Source organism: Indicator indicator, chromosome 8 (assembly GCF_027791375.1).
Source record: "Indicator indicator isolate 239-I01 chromosome 8, UM_Iind_1.1, whole genome shotgun sequence".
In the NCBI taxonomy this organism is placed as follows: Eukaryota; Metazoa; Chordata; class Aves; order Piciformes; family Indicatoridae; genus Indicator; species Indicator indicator.
The window spans coordinates 6,483,313-6,504,763 of NC_072017.1; the positions used below are offsets into that span (position 1 = coordinate 6,483,313).

Sequence of the window (21,451 nt, forward strand, 5' to 3'; positions counted from 1 at the left end):
AGAGACCACATGCATGGAGACTCCCACCTTTTCCAGCACAGACAGCTTGAGCTGGTCAGACTCTCATCACTTTCAGCTTTTCTACCACAAAGCTCTGATGATACATTCAGGATTTCAAGTGCCACACTTATGGGCTAATACTTCAGGAGCTGTGAGGAGAAGAGGTGGTGGATGACCAGGCAATCAGACTTGAGGGAGGGCATTCGTGTTCCATACTCCTAAAGCAGTCCAAAAGCCCTGGCACAGCTGGAGAGCTGCCCCAGAGTGAGGGACCTCGGTACCAGTGCAGGGGGTCAGAGGCATGAGCTCCCCAGCAGCTTCAACTGGCCCCAGAGGCAGAGAAACGGAACTCAAGTCCTCTTCAGAGAATATTTTGGGCTCAGTGAAGCCATTTTAGATCATCTCTATTCATGAAGCAGTCAGAACAGGCTGCCCAATCCAGATCTAAAGCCAGGCATTTTGCATCCTGGCAGGATGGGAACTCTCTGAAGACAGCCAACGAATTTGTTCACATTAGCAATACGACAGAACAAAACATTCCAAGACAAAGCCACACCACTTCCAAGAAGGATTAAAAACTAACAGAATAAACCACAAGTTAAAGCAAAAATGAAGCAAAAAGGTACTTCACGTGTAGATGGAATGCAATTTGTGCCAAAAACACAGATAGCTGCTGAAAGACTATAACTATAACTGCTGATACGAAGCTTGCAGAAGTTAGGCTGCACAGTTAGGCTGGGAATCGATTTGTTCCTTTTCCCTCTGAAATGAAATTAATTCAATTAATTATCAACAGGGATGAATCATAGAATGGTCCAGGACAGAAAGGACCTCCAGAGGACATCCAGTCCAACCTCCCTGCAGTCAACAGGGACATCCCCAACTAGAATAGGCTGCCCAGGGCCTTGTTGAGCCTCACCTTGAATATCTCCAGGGAAGAGGCCTCAACCACTTCCCTGGGCAACCTCTTCCAGTGTTCCACCACCTTCACAGTAAAGAACTTCTTCCTGATATTCAATCTATATCTGCCCTTCTCTAGTTTGAAGCCATTGCCCCTCATCCTGTCACGGCAGACCTTTGTAAAGAGTCTCTCTCCATCCTTCCTGTAGGTCCCCTTCAGGTACTGGAAGGCTGCTATTAGGGGAAGGTAAGGGAGGGTGGCTCACAAAAGACATTTTTTGAATACTGTCTTCTTAAATGCTTCAATCTTCTTTTCAGTTTGAGACAAAATTCAGGATAAGAGGCATCATCAGTTTATGTGAGAAGCATCTACCTACTGGTTCTGACTGGGTTTGGGTTTCCCAGTACCAATGCATGCAATCAGGCAGTAAGTTTCCATTGCAATGGTGATAATCAGACACCCAAATGTTCCAAACCGTTTCCAGCAGCACACTGGGGCTTGTCAGAAGTAGAGAAATAAATACCATTTGCAAATTATATTGCTAGAACTGTCCCTGGTGATCATCCCCTGTTTTAGCCACAAGTAGCAGCTGCTTAAAATGCATCTATTCTTTTCTGGTTTGTGCTGTAGATGATGCAGATGTGAGGCCATCTGGCTAAGCAGTTTGCATTTTGGATACAGAGGGCATCCATCTGTAAACTACTTCACAAACAACTTCTGAACTGAGCGAGCTCAGCAAAAAAATCAAGATTGCAGGGCAAGAAACATGCTCTAACATGTCTTGATTTCCACTCATTTCCCTCCACTGTGCTTCCTGGAGCATCTTGACCCAGTACCTTCCAAAATCGGTTTGAGTGCCAGATTTATTTTTTGCTTCTTCCATTCTTTGGTGTTTTTTAAAATAACAGAATGAGATCTTTCTTAGGGATGCACATAGTTCATGCACTTGCTCCATGACTTCATTTCCTGACCTGGAACTCCATGAAGAGACCCTCAGCTGCACACTCCCTGTACAACAACTGCAGGTTAACATTGCAGCCTGACACATTTCTCTTGATCCTTGCCTTTTGTTGTTTGTTGTTTCTCTTGTCTTTCTTACTGCAACTTTTCTGCTCCTTTTCACCTCTTCATGCTGTGCAGTGAAGGGGAACATCTGGCTGTGAGAGAATATGGTTAATGCATTAAAAAATATGTTGCTTCTCCTTTTCTTTAAACTCAGTATGAGTCATTATCTGGGGCTTTCAGAAGCAAACACTTGATTGTGGAAAATATTTATGGGGGTGGAGTGGAGGGTTCTAATTTATTTTTTTGGTTTCCATTGAGAAGTAATTCAGCAGCAAAAAAATAAAGACTTAAACCTCAATTATCTAAGGGGCTATGATCAATTATGTAAACTAACCATTATCTAGGGTTTTGTCATTAGGGCCAGATAACAGTGAAAGGTCACATTTGAGTCTTAATCCACTGATTTCTGTTTCACCTGGAGAAACCAGCAGGATGAAGGTGTTAGGAAGGGGTTTGAGATTAAGGAAGGAAGCTATTCCTGTGCTCTCTGCTTGATTTCTTTTATGTTCTCAGATTCACTCAGCTCTTACTTTGGTCTCCCTCAAATAGTATGGGACGTGTAATGCTCAGGAGGTAAACCATGACACTCTTGATACTCATTGTATTTAGCTCTACAAGTTTTACTTCTATCCAAATGATAATTACTTCACACAAAGTTCACTGATGCTTATGCCTAGGCACTGCACCAGAGATATAAACAGCACATAAGAAGTGTGCTTATTTGGTTTTAAAAAGCCTATATTTTGTTGTTAACATTTTCAAAGGGAGGCAGGAAAAAATCACAGAACCATAGAGTCATTTCAGTTGGAAAAGACTTTTAAGATAATCAAGTCCAAACATGATCTAACTCCACCAAGTCTGGTGCTAAACCATGGCCCTGAGCACCATATCCCTGCAATTTTTAAACAGCTCCAGGGATGGGGACTCAAACACCACCCTGGGGAGCTTATTCCAGTGTTTGAGAACTGTCTTCTAATACCCAATGTAAACTTCCCCTGGCGCAACTTGAGGCCAGTTCCTCTCATTCTATCACTTGTAACTAGGGAGAAGAGACCCACACCCACCTTGCTACAGCCTCTTTGCAGTTTATGTATGTGGTCAAGTTGCCAGCTGTGTACTGGGAAAACTGGGATATGTGTTGCTTTCCCTCAGGTTCCTGAGCAGTACAGGGGAAATCAGGCAGGTTGCCTAGACCCATAGGGATGAAAGCACTCCCAATTCAGGAACAGATACCTCAGAGCAAGGGAGGCTTCCTCGCAGCACGGTGGAGAGCATTACTAAAGTCTCTGAAATAGACTGGACACAGCACCTTCTGCAGCGTTACTCTGATACAGCTCTGGCACAGAGAGGTGGTGTGCTGCTAGTGGGGACCCAGGGCCACGGCTGCAGATGTCCACAGTTGTGGGCATGGGCCCCACAGGTTCACCTGGCAGGGCCATATGAGGGGCAGAGGGGCAGCACAGGACAGCCACACAGCCTGGCCTCCAACAGCCTACCTAGCAGGTGAAATTGACCAAGGAGCAGCTCCATCTGCCCTGCAAAAGCAAATCTGCTCTCTGGTGTGACATGGAAATGGAGCTGCCTTCAGTGGCAGGCTTCATCTATGATTTAGGTGGCCACAGAGAGCCCCCCAGCTACCTCTGCTCTGGGCCACCTAGTTTCTGGGTTCAAACAGTGCTGACTTGGGCACAAGGCACTGAGTGACTCAGACCTGGGCACACCTGAGCAGCACAAAGCTCTTGGGCACAAAACAGAGAACCTCAAGTTGTGCAAATGACAATCAAACTTGGGTTGGGCACTAACATTTGGATGTGGACATCTACATTTATCCAGCCTCTTTTGAAGACCGGTATAGCTCTGTTCCATACATGCATTTGAGCAGACAAAGCACGTAGAAATATCCCCACCTCAGAGACTACAGTCTTCTGCAATTTTAACTACACAACTACTCCTTACTACTCTTATAATGTTTTCCTGATGCATACAAGTTACTGATTAGCTATTTCTCTGGCATATTCCTCTTGAGATTGGGCTGTCATCAATAGCTGCTGTGTGACAAAACCAGTATTTACACATCTGTTTTTTTCCTTGGTGTCTGATAAGCAAAAATCGATGTGCTAACTTACTAGCAAAATTCCTTCCATGACGCCAGTGCAGAATTGGTGGTCAGGACAATGTATGGGAAGTGCTTTCCTCCAGGGCAATACGAAAGCCCACTTCCCCTTTCTCGAAGGGGAAGCATGCCTAGGGACTGTGCTGAGGGTTACTTAATTCCCCTGTCTCACATTCTGAGACAGTCTAAAAGCAGTCACACTACTGAGAACAAATTCAGTTTTCTTCCCCTAAATCAGGTAGCAATTCCCAAAAGACCCATTTGCCCTGTTGAGGGAACAAGATTTCTTCTGCACTTGCCCACTATTGGTTTGTTGGGTTTGTTTTGTTTTTTTTTTTTTGCTGGAGCTCTTGAGAGATATCTGCAGCACCAAGGAGAACAGAGTGGCCATGCAGTCCCCAGAGCTGAGAGGGAGAGGGGAGAGGGCTGGTCAAGCAGGCTGCCTGTGGCAGGGAGGTGGTGGCCAGGGCTGCAGGGCAGGCAGATGAGAGCCCAGGTAGGGGCTGGCAGGATTCTGAGGGACAGCCCTCTCCTGCCAGCAAACCTTTCCACGCACACACAGAGCATGCAGGCCACATCAGTTTCTGTGAGCTGTCTGACTTTTTCCCTTTTCTCTCTCCCCAGGGACATTCACACTTCTGCCCCCCATCTGGATTTAATGCAAAAGTAACCGCAGTGGAGGAGGCTCCCGCGGATTTCTCTGTGAGATGGCGCCCAACCCGGAGCTACTCCACGGCTTCACGGCCAGCTCAGCTTCTCACCCTCACCCACTGACCTTGCCCAAGGGTCAGAGCAGCTGGGATGAGAACACACTGACCGAGCCGGAGGCGCTGAGGAAACCCTGGTTCCTCCTTTCCTTCTGCTGAGCTCTGTCAGAGCAGGGAAACGCCAGAGGAAGCAGCTTCTCTCACCAGCCCTGCTGTGACTCGGCCCCAGGTCAGGCCCCACCACCTGCCCGCCTGGGGCTCCCCTTCCTTCCTTCCCAGCCGCTCGGCTCCTGTGCCTGGAGGAATCACCAGCAATGGCCACGCCAAGCACATAGCTCCCCTGGGCACCTGCCTGTGGTGAGCAGCACCAGGTGCTTCCTTCTTCCTAGAAGCTGCTCCTGCCCCAGCCCCACTCCGCTTGTGCGCTTTTCCCTCCCCACAGCACTGCCCCACCTCATCACCTCTGCAGTCTGTACGTTATTCTTGTCAGGAAAAGAAATGCCACCACAAACTAGACCTCTCGTGCCAGCAAACTCAGAAGACATTGGAGTTTCCCTCCGGAAAACCAGCAAGATGAAAGTAACAGCTGTTTTCATTCTGCTTTTCCTGCTTTCTCCTGTTTTGAAGAATGAAACAGGGATAGTCACACCATGCAATCTCAGGCTCCCTGCCTCACCAACCAGTTTGTCCTTTCTAATCCATGAACCTGGAGATGTTTCCCTAGGGGAAGGGTCAAACCAGGAGCTCCCAAAGCCCTCCCTGGGGGAAGACCCCTTGCCAGCCAGGGTACATCTGGGGACGTTCTGTTCTCTCTGCAGTATATCAAGGTAGCCACATGACATTGCTATCTTGATAAATGCTGAAAAGCTGAAGCTCCCACTCACCCATGGCTTGCCTATATGGGCGAAATGGCCTCAAGTTACACCAAGGAGGTATAGGTTGCATATTAGAAGAAACTTCTTGACTGGAAGGATTCTCAAACACTGGAACAGGCTCCCCAGGGAGGTGGTTGAATCCCCATCCCAGGAGGTGTTTCAAAGCTGCAGAGATGTGTTGCTGAGGGCCATGGTTTAGCACCAGACTTGGTAGAGTTAGAGAATAGTCGGACTTGATGACCTTAAAGATCTTTTCCAACTGAAACAATTCTATGACTCTATATGGCATTCCACAGACAGTAAAAGGACATAATCTGGAAAGGCAAGAAGGACACAGGTGAGGAAGATCGCTTTAACCCTGACTGGTGGGACCCTGAACCAATGCTTTCTGACTTAGCTGACAGAGCAAACATCATTGTGCAAAGGTCCCACAGCCCAGTGTTACAGGATTACCACTCCTCTATCTACAGACTAATCTGATTAACTTTGTGGCTCAGGCAGAGAACTTCCATTGCTTGCTTTCCTGTTCAGTGTGTATGACCAGCCACAGAGGAGGGTCCTGTTTCTTAAGATAACACAAAAATAATAATGCCCCATACAGTTGCTTACCAAGCTTGTAGAAACAGTTATCATCACAGCAGCAGAACCACCATACTTGAATGCCCAAAGTCACTGACAGCACATCTTGGTCACACTGAGGAAATGCATCACCATTTCATATTTTTACTATTATTTTAGCACTCCCTAAGTCATGCCCTGAAAAATATGAAAAAATGTTCCCTATTCACAAGGATCCATAATTCCAGTTTTAGACCCAATTCTATGACAGAGGACACAAAACAGCTTAGGCCAACAGGGAGGAAAGCAAGATGGTGGCTTTTATCCTGCGCTCCCCCTCTCAGTCCCTACTGGTTTTGCAGCCTGAGTTAAAGGTCACACAGTATGACAGCACAAGGGTCTCAGGCCATGGGTGCCTCTGGAGGCACCAGGAACACATGGCTGCCTTTTTCAAATCCTGAAGTGGCAGGAATAGCCTAAATGTCTGTGGTGGAATGGACGCCAAAAGCCCCACACTTGTCTGCCAAAAAGCTACCAAAACTGCAAGTTCCCCCCGTGCCCAAAGTCTGCAACATGGTTTTTGTCTTCATCAAAACAAAGATCTGTAGCATCCTTAACGTATGAAACCTACAGAAACAAAGCAAAAAGCAAGCACAAAACCTGAACAAGGAAGACCTCTGAATGCTGCACCCCAGCAACTATCTGCTTTGAGAGGCTGGTTTGGAAATACCAACATGCCTTTGCTGAAGCTGTGAGAAAAGGTTTGCCCCAGTGGTCGTGCCCCATTCACGTGTGGTACCTTACTACATGGTCCTGCAGCACCTCAGGGTCTCCCAGACACCTCTGCACTGCCCACCTCCCACACAACACCCTTCCCTTTCAGATTTGCAGCCCTTGTGGTACTCATCACCTTCTCAATTTACTGGCTTGCCTCTACACTGTGCCACCATCCATCCTCCAGCGTAGAGCTCCTCATGCTATAATAGGTCTTTCTTCTTCTTCACAGCAGTCTACTGCTACTGGCTGACCTCCACATCCCATAACCAATCTTCTCCACAGCTGTTTCAGGGCCTGTGCCTGCACCTGGGAACATGCCCCCACCACATGCCCATTCACATGCTTCCATAGATCTTGCCAAAAAGATTCTTACAGCTTAGAGTATCTCCATGCCCTGTAGGTTCCCTCATCATCTGCCTGATGTATTTTCCACTGAGGTGTGGGAGAGAAAGGCTGCAGACCTGACTCAGTCTCCCAAAAGCTCTCCAGCACTCAGGGACACAGGGCAGACTGGCCTGGGGGGGTGGTAAAGACTCCTGAACCTGGCAAAAGGGTGGAGAGGAAAAAGGAACACCATGACTTTGGTGAGACAGGCCCTGCCTTACCAAGAGACAGCTGCTAAATACCAAACTCACGGAAAGACAAAGCTCCTAATTTACAGAATCACAGAATGTTAGGGGCTGGAAGGGACCTCGAAAGATCATGCAGTCCATCCCCCCTGCCAGAGCAGGATCACCTAGAGCAGATCACACAGGAATGCATTCATGCAGAATGAACACAATCCTTGGTTTTGGGAAAGGCTCTCTGAGCTAATCTTCAAAAGACAGCACCACCCAGCTCCATACCACGTAGGAGACCTTATCTCCTGACTTATCCCACACAATTAATGATGACAACTAGTAGCAGCCACCAACAGCCCAGCCAGGCCCCGTGATACAGAAAGTCAAACAACATCAAGACATTCCTTCCCCATGAGGGTTTTCAAGAGGACTGCTACCAGAACACCCTCAGTGGCACAGGACTTCAGCAAAAAGCACACTCTCTCTTCTGTCAATCTCTGAACTGACTTATTTGTCCAAGCATCCAGACAGCTAACTGATAAAAACCATCACAGGGAAGCTAAAGGAGGAACCCCCACGTTATCATCAGATCTGAGTGCAAAATGAACTTGTCTTGCCCATCTCTAGCACAGAGCAGCAAGAATATTCTGAAAACAAACTCTACCCCACCCATCTGTAAAGAAGAAAAGAAAAGGCACCAAAACAATACTCTGAATACAGCATTCTCCACCTGAGGAAGAAAGGAAGAGCACGTGATGCATCAGAACATCCTTTACTGTTAGTCACAGAGCAAAAACAGCTCTGCTAAGGGCACAGTCAAAGCTGCTGCTACCATCACTCTATGCCATTAGCAAGGGCACCACCTATTGTCAAGCTCCCTGATGCATTCCACCAGCAGACACAACAATTAATTATACTTTAATGATCTGGGTTGAAAAAGTTCTGTTTGCCTCAAGCAGTATTTTTTCTTTTAACACACTTCGATTTTCAGTCTTAAAGTTCAAATAATTTCCATAAAAAGGGCAGACTAGAAAAATTCTGCTTCTTGTACTTAAATAAGAGAAGGACTCCCAGATGCTCCCAGAGTGCTGTCAAAGAGAAAATTCCCCTTTGCAAGCAGAGAGGAGGGAGCTCAGAGCTAGCCCAGCACACAGGAAGTAAGGAGATGGATTGAAACAGCAGCTGGTGAATCAGGATGGACTGCTTAGGCAAGAGTGGGAGCCAAGCTGCATCTCCACGTTGAACTGCTGTCCTGCTTCCAGAGAGAAGCAACTCCAGTAGCAGTATTGCCACTTTAAAACATACCAGCACACCAGTCTGAGAAACTAATCCCCAAACTGGAACCTGAACCATGATGCCAGAGCAGGTAGTCCTGTAGGTGAGGAGCATGCAACCAACCAGCAGTTACACTGGGCCTGTGGTCTGGTAGCTGAGGTGCAGAATCAGTCACATCAGATCTATGCCAGCATCTGCCAAGCTCTCATGTGTTCCCAAAACCTGTTTTCCCTGCTCTCTTTAACAGCTTATTAGTTAGGGCTTTGCTGTGCCAGTGAACAAACTTGGCTTGTTTCTGCAGTCTATCCAAGCTCTAAGGCAATGCAGTCATAGAATCCCAGAACTATTTTAGTTGGAAAAGAACTAAGATCATTGAGTCCAACCATTGAAGTCACAGGAATGACTGCAGGACTTAACTTGGGTTGAAACAAGGTGTCTTCAAGCTGAGTTAATAAAGCAGGCTGCACTCTTGCCAGTACTTTGCTCTCAGGTATGTTGTCACAAATCTGTGAATATGATACACAAGTATCTGCGCTTGATCTGCATAGAGCAAGACTGGGAAAAGCCAAGCTTCCTACTTGTGAATCCACAATGACTGTGCTTCCTCAGGATCCCACCTGTCACTGCCCCTGCCTGAAGGGTCTTGCTAAATGAGGACCATCCAGAACACTTCCCTCCCTCAAACTCTCATCTTTATAGCAGTCATCGCTGCCCCTTCCCTTGACATCCACCACTGTCTTCATTCTCCCACAAAATAAGCTAGGCCTCAACAGCTTCTCTTCAGCTACCTCAGGCCAAAACAAATCTGAAGCCCTGACCCTCGTTTTCAGTAACGTGAGCATTCAGCCTCCCACTCACACCACTTGCAATCATGAGGCCACAAATCTGTTCCTTTTTACACCTGCAGATGGTTGCTTCATCTCCTTACAGATGGCATCTTGCAGTCCAGGCAAGTGGCCTTCCTGCAGAATTCCAAGACTTGACTAAATTTGATATGAGCTGAAATGCAGTCTTCTAAGGAACGACAGAAGGCTACACTTGTGGCAAAAAAATTCCTTTATTAAACTAGATGTTGTAAATTCATTTTCACATTAGAAAGTCTAAATGCAAATTATAAAAACTATTTCAGTAAAAAATGAAAGTTATAGTTAGCAGCAAAATTACAACTTTATACAAATTAAAAAAAAATATTTTCTATTGTTTTAAATTTTCATTTAAAAATAGACATTGACATCTTCCAAAGTACTGGTCCAAACCCCTTTTACAACTGGTAGCTGCAATACTATGTCTTTTCACATGCATATTCACATAGAAGTTGTTTAATCCTCTGCAGAGTTCATGTAGCTCAAATAGCATCCACAGGTGGGCTTTGGGTGGGGTTGGCATGCTGTTTTTTTTTCAGGAGAACATGAGACCTGGGAATTGTGGTAAGCCAAAGAACTCTTCTTTCCTACACTGCTCATACTCCAGCATCTCCCCAGGTCTGCAGAGGGCAACACTGTTCTGGAAATGTGATCTGCATTTGAAGACATGTCAGTAGCAAAATCCATGTATAATTTCTCACATTATCTTTATGACAATCCTTCCTTGCCATTATCAACAATTAAATTATCCTCTAGTCTACCCACCTTATTTTGTGGCAAGATTGAATAGCAGATCGGTTATATTTCACCTTCTCAGGGAAAACCTGCTAGAATACATGTTCTTCTAAACAGGTAAATATCTTCCCTGACACTGTACATATTCATAACAGTGATATTCCAGATGTTCTTTCTAGGTTATGACTAGGGCATCTGGACACTGCATAAATGGGAATTCCCAAAATTCCCAAATGGTTTCCAACAGCCACCAAAAAAAATTCCAGTTGAACTTTGCCTAAGGTGTCCCTCAGTAGGCCTATAAAAACGTGAAGTTTAGGTAAAACTGTACCAGGTACTATTAAAAGCAAAAGTCAAAGTCATTAAAAATATTATCAAGGTATCTCAAAGCATTCTTTTTTACATCACTTTTGCCCTACTACTTTCACAATCAACTGAAATATGTTTCTGAAACACATTACTTAGGAGAACAACTTCAGTGCATCTCTGGGCCTTTTTATTTTTGCTTTACTGTCAAGAAACTCATCAACGCTAACAAGATCATTTGTACTTCAAAAGAAAGTATTTTTCCTAAATTAAAAATTAGGATAAATGTTAAAAGTGTTTTGTTAGAAAGAAATCCCAAGTCACATATTAAAGGCTATCAGGCATCACAACCACATGCTGTTGAATAGAATAAAAAGTGGTACACAAAATAGGTATCTTAAGTCACGCATTATTTCAGAGTGCTGGTGGCAATGCTGGTTAAGTAATATTTGAATTAAAAGATTGTACAGAATTTACACAATACCTTAGAATCCTCACTGATGTAACTGCAAAAGACATCAGAAAATCTGGAAGCTCTAAAAGGTAACCTACTCTGAAATACCACTTTGAAACAATTATATTTGATGTAATTAATTCCATTATTATAGAAACAGTAAAAGAAATCTAAGAAGTCCAGGTTTGGGGTTTTTTTTCTGGACAGTTTGGCAAGAAGCTGGAGACATGGAGACCCTTACTAATAAAAGTCTGTCTCAGTGCATTAATCTTCTGCTCCATTTCGTATCAAGCTCAGCACAGCTCCTAAGCTTAAGCCCCTACGGAAGGCAGCTGTGGTTCCTCAAAGCTAGAACTACAGTGTCTCAACTCAAGCTGCTGAAGCTGATAGAAAGACTAACCTCAATAAAGGTCAGACTGGTTCTGCCTGTGTTATGATTTTAAATCATTTCTCAAAGTTCAGGTTCTAATCAAACGATTTATACTAGGCAAGTGATCAGCAGATAAGCAGACAGGGTATTCCGAGTACCTTATGAGCCTCAGCCCGCAGCCAAAGGAGCAACGGAGAGAGGTGGAGAGAGAAGTACACCAGACTGCTCTTAAGCTATGTACTGCTGACTGACAGACTGCAGTAAACAAACTCCCAGTAAGGACTGGAGCTGAGCTTTTGCCCTGAACATTTTCTATATACATTTTTCTATATATTTATCTAAATAGGACTGAGACAAACAATAATGAGGGGCACTGAACCTCGGTGGGAACAGCTTCTTTTCTGAAGAGTCCTAGCCCTCTGCCAAAGACTGGTTATGTACTTTTTGTTCTTTAATCTGTTTTGTCCCCTTGATCTTGCATTTTTAGTTTGCAGGGGTCATTTTAAAAGAGGCTCAGGAAGCTGTAACTTCAAGAACACTCCTGAGCACCCTGGTTAGAGCATTTTCTGGGGGACTCAAGCACAATTGCTGTCCCCTTGCTACGCCAGAAGAAGTTAAAGAGCTGTGTTTCCCATCTCCAGGGTAAACCTGTCAACAACTAGATTATGATGAACAGATGGGCAAGACAACAACTTTCCCTGCTTGTCTTTTGAACTGAAATCTAAGCTGTCTTTGTCCATGTCAGGAATGGCATGAATATGCTGAGTGAATCAGGCCCCCTTCCAAAACAACCTGAAGTGTTGACACTTCCCTGTTTACAAGCACATCACTGTAGGGCTTGGGTACTCAGCAGCTCAACAGCAACACTTCTGAGCATCCACTGAGACCTTTGCTGGGCAACTCAGTCACCCAGGCCAACCAACAGGGATTACACTTTAAGAAGCTGCCCTAGAGAGCAGCACCTCCATTCATTATAACCCATAGCACTAAAGAAAACCTGACCAGGAGCAGCAAGAAGTTCTTTAGTCCAAAAGAAAGATCGTGGCTCCATTGAGGCAATCCTAGCATCTGCAATCCTAGACAACTGAAAGTCTGAACTGCTGTCTTGAGTCCCAGTGCCTAAGTGACATCTTAGGCACTGTCACAGAGGATGGAGCATGGACTTCACCACACAGGGCATCTGTGGTTGGCAGAAACTGCTCTGATACTGGGGAGCACATATCTTACTTATATTCCCCACTGGTTACCAGAGCAGCCCAAAGAGAAATAAAACTGTAAGAGACACAATTCAGATGAACTAGGTGCCCACAAAAAAATACAAAACTTATTATGACAGCCTATTAATCCAGTAAAGAGTCCCTTTGGTTGACTATTAGTCAAGCATTTCTTCCACTTCAAATCCCTATGAAAAGATTATTGTATCCATGGAAGCATGGCAAACTCATTTTGAAGTCTATCACACACTGCATCCACTGTGTATATATTTGCTGCATATATTACAGTAAATCTGGGTATTCAGGAGCTATCATGTCTTTCAGTTTGTCAGCAACTTCAACATACACATTCTGAAGTGCAAACCTATTTCTGTGCCCAGCTTTTCTCACAGAAGTTCCCTTGCATATTAATAACTTATGCACATAAATGGAAAAAACTTATGCACACATATGGATTCATACACAAATTCTATGTCTGTGGAGTTCCTGGATAAAAATTACTGCAAAATATTGTTTTAAATGAAAAACCTTCCCATTAATGCTTAACCTATTAATATTATTTCTAATACACAGCTTATATCTGTTCTGAAAAATCCTTACAGCAAAAATTAAAAGGTTTATAGTAAAAAATTCATATGCCTAAGAAGAGTCAAAGATGCATTCTAGAAGATATTTCCATTAAAAACATGTTCTGGTTGCTTACTTGAACCACTTGCCAAAGTAAAGATGTCTGTATTTAATTGGGGGAGATCTGTTTGAGACTCTGTTGTTGTTTTCACTTTGGGTTTTTTTTTTTTTTCCAGTTTGTATGTTCTTTGTTTGTGTTTTGATTGTTTGTTTTGTTGTTGTTGTGTTTTTTTTCCCCCCACACAGGTATTTTTACATGCCGATGCAACACCACTTTTGTATTCCAGATTTTCCAATTAGGCAGTTACTACTGTAGTATTAACATTCACTTTCATGTTAAAAATGCATTTAAAATGTTTCACAATCGTATTTTCTACAAGGAAATCACATCTAATGCACACAGAATGAAGACACATCACTATTAGACACCTGTAAAATGAAACACCACTCAATTTGTTCCATTTAAAAAGCCATAAAAGAAGAAATACTTTTAACCCAGTAGATGTTGAAAAAATAAAGGCATTTCCTGCAAAATCACAGTAGTATCTATGTGTAAGTACAGACTGAACTATAGCATTGTATTTTTCCCTTTAATAGATCATAGTGAGTCTGCAGAATTACCAAAACCACAGCTGGTCTTAATGCAGAGTCCTTTTTATGCAACTTCCACCAGTATCAGGGGAAGTGTAGCATGGAATAAGGACATCAGAACTGGTCAGCCCATCATGAACTAAGCCCTAAAAAGGCTTCATCAAAATTTTGAAGAAACCTGGAAATATTTAGCACTCAGCTGTAACTGTATTTGAAATATCAAGAGTTGCTGAATTCCCACCTCTTCTGAAGGGTTTAGCAGAGAGCTCTGAATCACAAAATAACCTCTCACAAAGTACTATCTTTTAAAAGCACAGAAACCACAGCAATTTAAACGTGTGAGGGTCAAAAGACAGACTGGGTGTGCCGAGAAGACAGTTGTATTTTAACATGGTACCTTAACTTCCCTTTAGAACATCACACACTGCCCAGCAGAATTCTTAATCTGCATTTCTGAGGCTTGAAATTCTGTCAGTGCTGTCTTTCAGCAAGCTCAAAAAAAGGATCCACTTCACATAAGAAATTTCCTGGAAATATACTGACAAAACTACTTGCTGTAAATTGAGACCACTTCTAATAAAAGACTGTCCTTTAAAGCAGATTACAAAATACTATTGCAGTTGTTCAGAAAGTTTTTAGCTGTAATCCAACACATCAGTTTCCATAGTCCTCTTCTCGACAACCTTCAATTCAACATGACTTTCAGGCAGCCTGGCTTTATTTCTGTGAACCTGTGAAATGAGAAAAGATGAAGCTTCAGCATGAAGGCCATGTGCAATGCCATCTCCTTCAGCCCTCATAGGGAAAGTGATAAAGTTCTCAGTCAAGTATGCGTGCATGTGAGAGACATGATATCAGCATCATGGCCTCTGCACACAGGACAGTGAAGGACGATTTCACAGGGTCTGGAGAGGTGAAGAGCTGGAAACAGCAAGAACTAAGAGGAAAGTTTTTAAAAGCTGCCCAACATTCTTGGCTATAATTCATTTTGCCACTCTCTTGATGCTCCCTTTTCATTCCCTCTTCTTTCAAAATAGATTTTCTCCCTTTGTTCTGTTCAAAATAAGAAGGAAATGGGACAGGAAGGTCTTTGCTATTTCTGCGTCTCACCTTCACACACTCCTGTAAAGAAAAAGCAGCAAATACACTGATGCCAGCCCAGACTTGGTCAATTGCTCTCCCACATAAGCAGCTGAGAGCTAAAGCAGGTACTGGAGACCAAGAAAAAGCCTGATTAAAAACTTTTTACACTAAGTTTAGCAACCCTGAATAGAAATACGTAATCAAACTGATAGGTAAGTTTAATTCATAGTGCTCTCATCTATTTCTAAGTAAAGGATCTGACATAAAGGATGGTTTGTGCTGTCAAACAGCAGACCTGCCTTTGTCTGTTTAGCAGTTCAACAGTATTCTAAAACTAACTTCAGTTAAATGTGGGTTAAGGAAAAAAAAAAAGTATCAGTAACAAAAATCTAAACTCACCTGAAGTTGTGGCTTGTGAGGTATCTGATAGCTGCTGGTCTGATGCGAGCAACTCCTCCCTGACTATGGCTTCCTCTTCCCGTGATGACACACAGATAGGGTTTACCACCAGCCTGCTGGTACTCTGTAACAGCAGGAATGGCAATGGTTAACATTGCTCTCAGCAGAGACCTGACATGCAGTGCAACTTTGCCACTGATTCTCCTGAGAACTCTCACTAGCGACTTAGAACTTTGCTTTCCTGTGCTGGCTCTGCACCTTTTACAGAAAAGGAACCATTTTGCCTCTCAATCCTGAAAAAAAAGTCAGGCTTTTTGAATCTAGATTGCTTGACACATGCATGTTGTGATCAACACAAAATCTTTCTCATTTCACTGCAGCTTTACTGCCCCATTATCTAATCTTCACTTGGAATTTACATTCTGTGATGTAAATTAATGTTGCAAAATTAAAAGATGGGGGTGTAATTTAGTTGATTTTTAATTGATGCTTCTCATTACTGTTTCATGTTTTAGCTTAATGTGAATCAAGAAACAATATTTTATTGTATAAAAGGAAGAAGGAGGAAAGTATAAATGCACACAGCTTTTTGACATTTAAGTCACGGTTATTTGGGCAAACTTGTGCTGTGTTGAATCAAGAGGTCGTATCACATGAGCTTTATTAGGGTATCTAGCCCTGACAACAGAAATTACTCTTCTCCCAGATATTACCACAACCTAAACTGATGAAGAGTTTAAAAAAAAGGAAAAAAGTAAAAAATTCAACAGGATTCTGATAAGTTAAGCTTTGTCAGTTCAAGGTTATCAGTTCACATTTCTTTCTCTGTCTTGCTTAACTCTGTTTGGGTTTTAAATTAGTTTTTAATTCTGCCAGGACTAAGTGCCTGGTATTGATCATTTTCTCATGTACGCACACTGAAATAAACTTTTTTCCCCTAGATTTAGGTGAATGGACTGAACAGAGCCCTCCAATCAATATTACAGGAAATTTAGCTCTAAACAGCATTAGGTTACAGCTTAAAGGATACAAATGTCATTTTAGGAATGATAATGTAATTTAATTGCCTCTGATGTATATTGAAAGAAAAAATTATTGAAGGCCCCACTGAACACTTCATTTCTAGTATGTGTAGCAAGTGTTCAAAAATGAGGTTTGTGCAGTGGTAAATTGTGTGAGAAATATCTTGTAAGAGTAAGAAATATCTCTTAAGAGCATTCCCAGTGTACTTAAATTTATAAGGTAAACTAATATTGAAATCTATCTTTTTATAGCAGAACACTTATGAAGTACTTGAACACTCCACTGGGAGAAAAAAACAAAAGCCCTGAAGCAAAATTACACAAAATGACATTTATGGAAACAGCACTCTTCTGCTCTCAAGATCCTACTGACAAATCGATATGGAAGATATTGGAAGATAACTCACAACGCAGATTCTCATCTAAAAAATTGAAGACAGGATAATCACTGTGGTTAGAACTCCCACATGATTTTTCTTTACAGATAAAAAAGCAACATGGTTCTGACTAAGCAATGCAAAAGTGAAAAAAATATCTGCATTATTACCATTCTTGATTATGCCAGGAAGGACAGATCAAGTCTTCAACAAACAAACAAACAAGCAAACAAACAAACAAAGTAAAGGATAAACCAGAAGAAAACAGATTTAAAAAGAAGCACAGGGCAGGAATGCAAGACAGAGCAAAAAGACCTCTGAAAATAAAGCAATACACAAGGCAGTTGTTCTCAAGTGTTACTAAATACCCTTCATTCCCCCTGATACTGCCATATATGATGATTCCTTAGTAGAAAATGAGGGGAATAACATTTAGGGGGCAGGAATGATTACTTTATTCCTTCCTACCTTCATTTTTTTCCTGCAGCACTCTGGACAACTGATTCACAGCTTCATCCACATGGAGACCATGCAGATCCAACACATTCATAGGCAGCAAGGCAGTATTTACTTTCTCAAAGATTTGCACAGCAGCAGCATGGTTGGCTTCTTTCATCTTCTGCTCGTGAAGGTGACCCTTTATTCATAAGCACAGCAACTGTTACACACCGAGACAGGATCTCAGCTCCACAGTGCTCCTTGGGTTCAAAACAACAGCACTGGCAGGGGGCTTTTAGCTCACAGCTTGAAGCAGTAAAATTTACAATCACAACAGAACTTGCGGAAGCAGCTCAGTGAGACCTTCTCACAAGACTATTTCATGAAATCTGTTCTCAAGAAACTACTCCAAACTGGCACAAAGAAGAAATTACAACAAAAGCCTTATAAAAAAGGGGAAAAAAAGGCAGAAAAGGCATAAAACCATGAGGTCTTTACATAAGCTAAAAAGTTACAGCTGATTTCCACATTTAGTTTCCTAACAAGACAATTTTACCTTCTGCAAGTGTTTTGCTAAAAATTTTATGAAACCGTATCAGAGAAACTGCCCCAAAGCCCAGGAAAAACCTGCTTAGTCCTATAGCTGAGGTTAATTCTTCCAAATGCATTCTCTAGAAATCAGACAAGCCAAAAGCAAACATTACTACTTCCTTTTTATTATCATTTTATTTTCATTAATTATTTGTTAATGGTTGCTTATTATGCCTCCTAATATCACCTTTTATGACTGGTGAAAGGGATTTTACTTGTAAGGTGATTCTCACCATAACATTCACACAGAGAAGACCAATTGAGCAAATGTATCAACTCCAGTAGGGGCAACGTTTTTCTTTGGTCACTTAGATTCAGTATTTAAGTTCCTCTCTTAATTCAGGCCAAAAGCATAATATTCACATTTACCTGATGTGCATAAAATGCTGCCACAGGCTTCATACCCATGCGATAGGCTTCCCCAGCCTTTTTCAAACACTCCTGTCTCTTTCGCTGGTGACAAAAAGCTTCTGCTCTTAAATCTTCATACTGTGGATACTCAAAATCTTGGAATACTTCACTCAAAGGATCATCCTCTTCCTTGCTTTTTTTTGCCTGTAAGAGTTTGCAACGTTGAAGCTAAGTATGCACTGTAGGTTGTTTCCATTAACTTAGCTTTGGATATGTTTGTAACTACTATCGGAAAAAATAAAAATACCTTCTTCTCCCGGCTCCTTGCAGCACTGTAAGAAGAACCAATTTCATTTTGCTGAACACTTTCTTGTGCTATAACTGTTTTTACAGGATCTGCCTCCAGAACACAGTTCAGAAATTGTTCAGTTTGTTCTAAGGAATAGCTGTAAAGGATAAGTAAAATCTGTGACTTTACAAATACACTAACAGTTGTTCCAGTTATTTTAGTGTATTACACACCTTGATATTGGTACAGAAAGAGATGCCAATGGAAATAAAGCACTGGAATGAATTTTCCATCTTATTACAACAAGCCTTGTAGACTCACTGTACTGCATCAACACACATGCAGTCTTGGTTGACTGAAACACAACTGAGGGGCACTTCAGTATTAAAAGGATAACAAAATGCTTAAGTAAGCTGCATTAGTTTAGAAGTAAATACTGCTTTGGGGGGCTGGATAAGCTACTTTATCTTTTATCTTCTCTGGTCAGGGTTAGACAGTATAAACTCTTTTAATATCAGCTCAGTTTTCTGAAACCATTATGCAGGAAAATCCTTGTATTTCCAGTCAAGCTTTGTTATTTAATGAAATAAGAATAGGACATCAGATGCCATGAGATTTCTAAGAAACCCTCTTCTTTATTCTTTTTGCTGTTCAGTAAGCAGACAAGAAGAAGACTGATCAAAACTAAAGATAGAATTTCAGAAAAGCGACTCTATGAAGACAGTTTAGAAGGTGAATAACAAAGATGGTGAAATGTCTGATCTACAGAGATGGATCAAGGATGTATTTTAAACATCCCATAAGGAAAAGTTTTGGTAACAACCTGGACTAGCAGAAAGGCTGACAAGAAGGTATACAAATCCATATGTAGAGACATACACTCAGTTGTCCAAGGATGAAAAAAAGAAGTTTCTCCCTTAAAAAGTTTCCATTCTTAGGAACTTGGACAAACTTGGACTACTTACAAAGGTAGCCACATACCCCAAAAATATAAATGCAGAAAACAGACTATCAGCAGGAAGAGTTGAAGAGATGGCTGATTCTTCCAGAGCTGCTGTAGTAACCAGGAAAGTACCCACAGCTAACATCAGGTGATGGCAGTTCTCCTCTTGAGCAGATGCCATTTTCTGTGAAACCGCTATTACCACCTTCACCAAATCATTCACTTGATTTAAACCTCAGCTATAGAGCAAATCCACAGTTCCACTGACTGACAGTCAGTCAGAGGTCAACAGTGAGAGACATTCTTCTCCCAGTGAAACTGTCTACTCACAAAAAGACAAGTCTCCACACAGAGGGTTTTTTATGTTTGGGCTTTTAAGAGCAGCTAGTTTTGCCTTTACTTAGATCTACAAAAGGTGGAGTGCTTTGGATCTGTAGCAGCATCTTAACTCTAAGTATTTATGATAAAAACTGTGCGCACGCAGAGTTACGGTTTTTACACAGAACTTTAAACATTTCTTACTTGTTGTCCTTGAAGATATCCATCAAGAAACTTTGATTAATAGTTGGAAACATCTCAAAAAGCTGCTTCTCCTTTAGTTTAGCAGCACAGTCTTTTCTAGCCAGAGAAGGCACACGATTCTACATAGAACACAAAGGAAAAGTATTTCAAGGTCTTGATTAGGCCAAAATACAGCAACAGTGGAGCAAATTCAACTTTACTGTTGCTTGTTAAGATTTGAAAACATATCTGCTTAATAGGTGTGCACCCACAGCCATGACAACATGCCAGTATCAGCCTGCCACACTGATGTGATGAGAATGCAGTAGGGACAGGTGAATTCTATTACACACCACTGCAGTACTCTGCAGTCAATTGAAGTGACTCAGCTGGAGCTCCCTCAACTTGGATTAAAAAAAAAGAAAATTTTTTAGGAGGAATTTAAGTTCTGGAATGCATTCCCTGCTAGTCTATCTAGTCCAATGCTAAGCTTGTGCAAAGTCCACCTCTCTATATTGAGGGCCTGGGATTGAAACATTTTATTATTAAAAAGCGTAAGAAATTGTGTTTTAGTGTATCTGAAGCTGTACTGCAATAAATATTCATATCTGTGAAGTCACGCTGAGAAGGAACATAATTATAGACCAGAATTAATCGGTTTGATCTTTCTAATACTCAAATTTTAAAAACCAAAAAGCGGTCAAAACAAAGCCAAGCTCCATGAATCCAAACTGAAAATAAAGCTGTGGACATCAGTTGTTGTTATCAGTCAGCCACATGCATGCAGTTCAGAGAAAGAATCCACAAGCCGTTCTTTCAAAGTACAGGCTAATCCATCCAGTTCTTCCTTGCCAGTAGAAGCAAAGCTCCTCTTTTTTAGGACAGCTACTCATTAGAGACAATTAGAAAGAAAAATTCCTGCTCTGAACGAGTGCTGAGCAGTAGAGGGCAGCATGATGCAGATGCCAACCAGACAGGGTATGGGCACTGTGTGGAAGACACAGAATTGATACAAGTCGTCTTGAAAATTACTGTTTGATGACAAGTGGGTAGAGAAACCTATTTGAGATTAGCCTCAAGTACTTCTTTTAACGTCTTATCTGGTAGGAATGTTGTGGGTTCTCCTTACAGAAAATATTAAAGTCAATTCAATTCACTTTTAAACAAAGGAGGCATGGAGCTAATTTATGGCTATTTTGATATTGTTTTCACAGTAAAAAGTGTGGGTATTCACATCAACCTTCGGTTTTAAGTGAGCAATCAAAAGCCACTTCAACCAAACACAAAATGCTAACCTGTATAGCGAAACGCACCATCATCTGTTTGTAAAACAATCAAAACGTGACATTTTAACATGAGATTTATATCTTAGAAATCAAGAACATCTACCACAAGCAAACTCCTGGATGAGACTAATCAACACCACTAATTGGCATGCATTTGTCTCACAAATTCAGGCTGTAATC

General features: G+C 42.0%; 1 protein-coding gene across 1 annotated transcript in view; it reads right to left on the minus strand.

Annotated features, from left to right (window-relative positions):
• Positions 1-14,676: 14,676 nt before the first annotated feature.
• The window catches only part of N4BP2 (NEDD4 binding protein 2), a 28,142-nt gene continuing 21,367 nt past the window's right edge, over positions 14,677-21,451 (minus strand). The window contains exons 11-16 of the mRNA XM_054383039.1: positions 20,007-20,125; positions 18,560-18,698; positions 18,271-18,456; positions 17,341-17,509; positions 15,474-15,597; positions 14,677-14,722 (exon numbers count right to left, since the gene is read on the minus strand). Coding sequence (XP_054239014.1) covers positions 14,677-14,722; positions 15,474-15,597; positions 17,341-17,509; positions 18,271-18,456; positions 18,560-18,698; positions 20,007-20,125 — 783 coding nt within the window. The remainder of the gene's footprint in view (positions 14,723-15,473; positions 15,598-17,340; positions 17,510-18,270; positions 18,457-18,559; positions 18,699-20,006; positions 20,126-21,451) is intronic.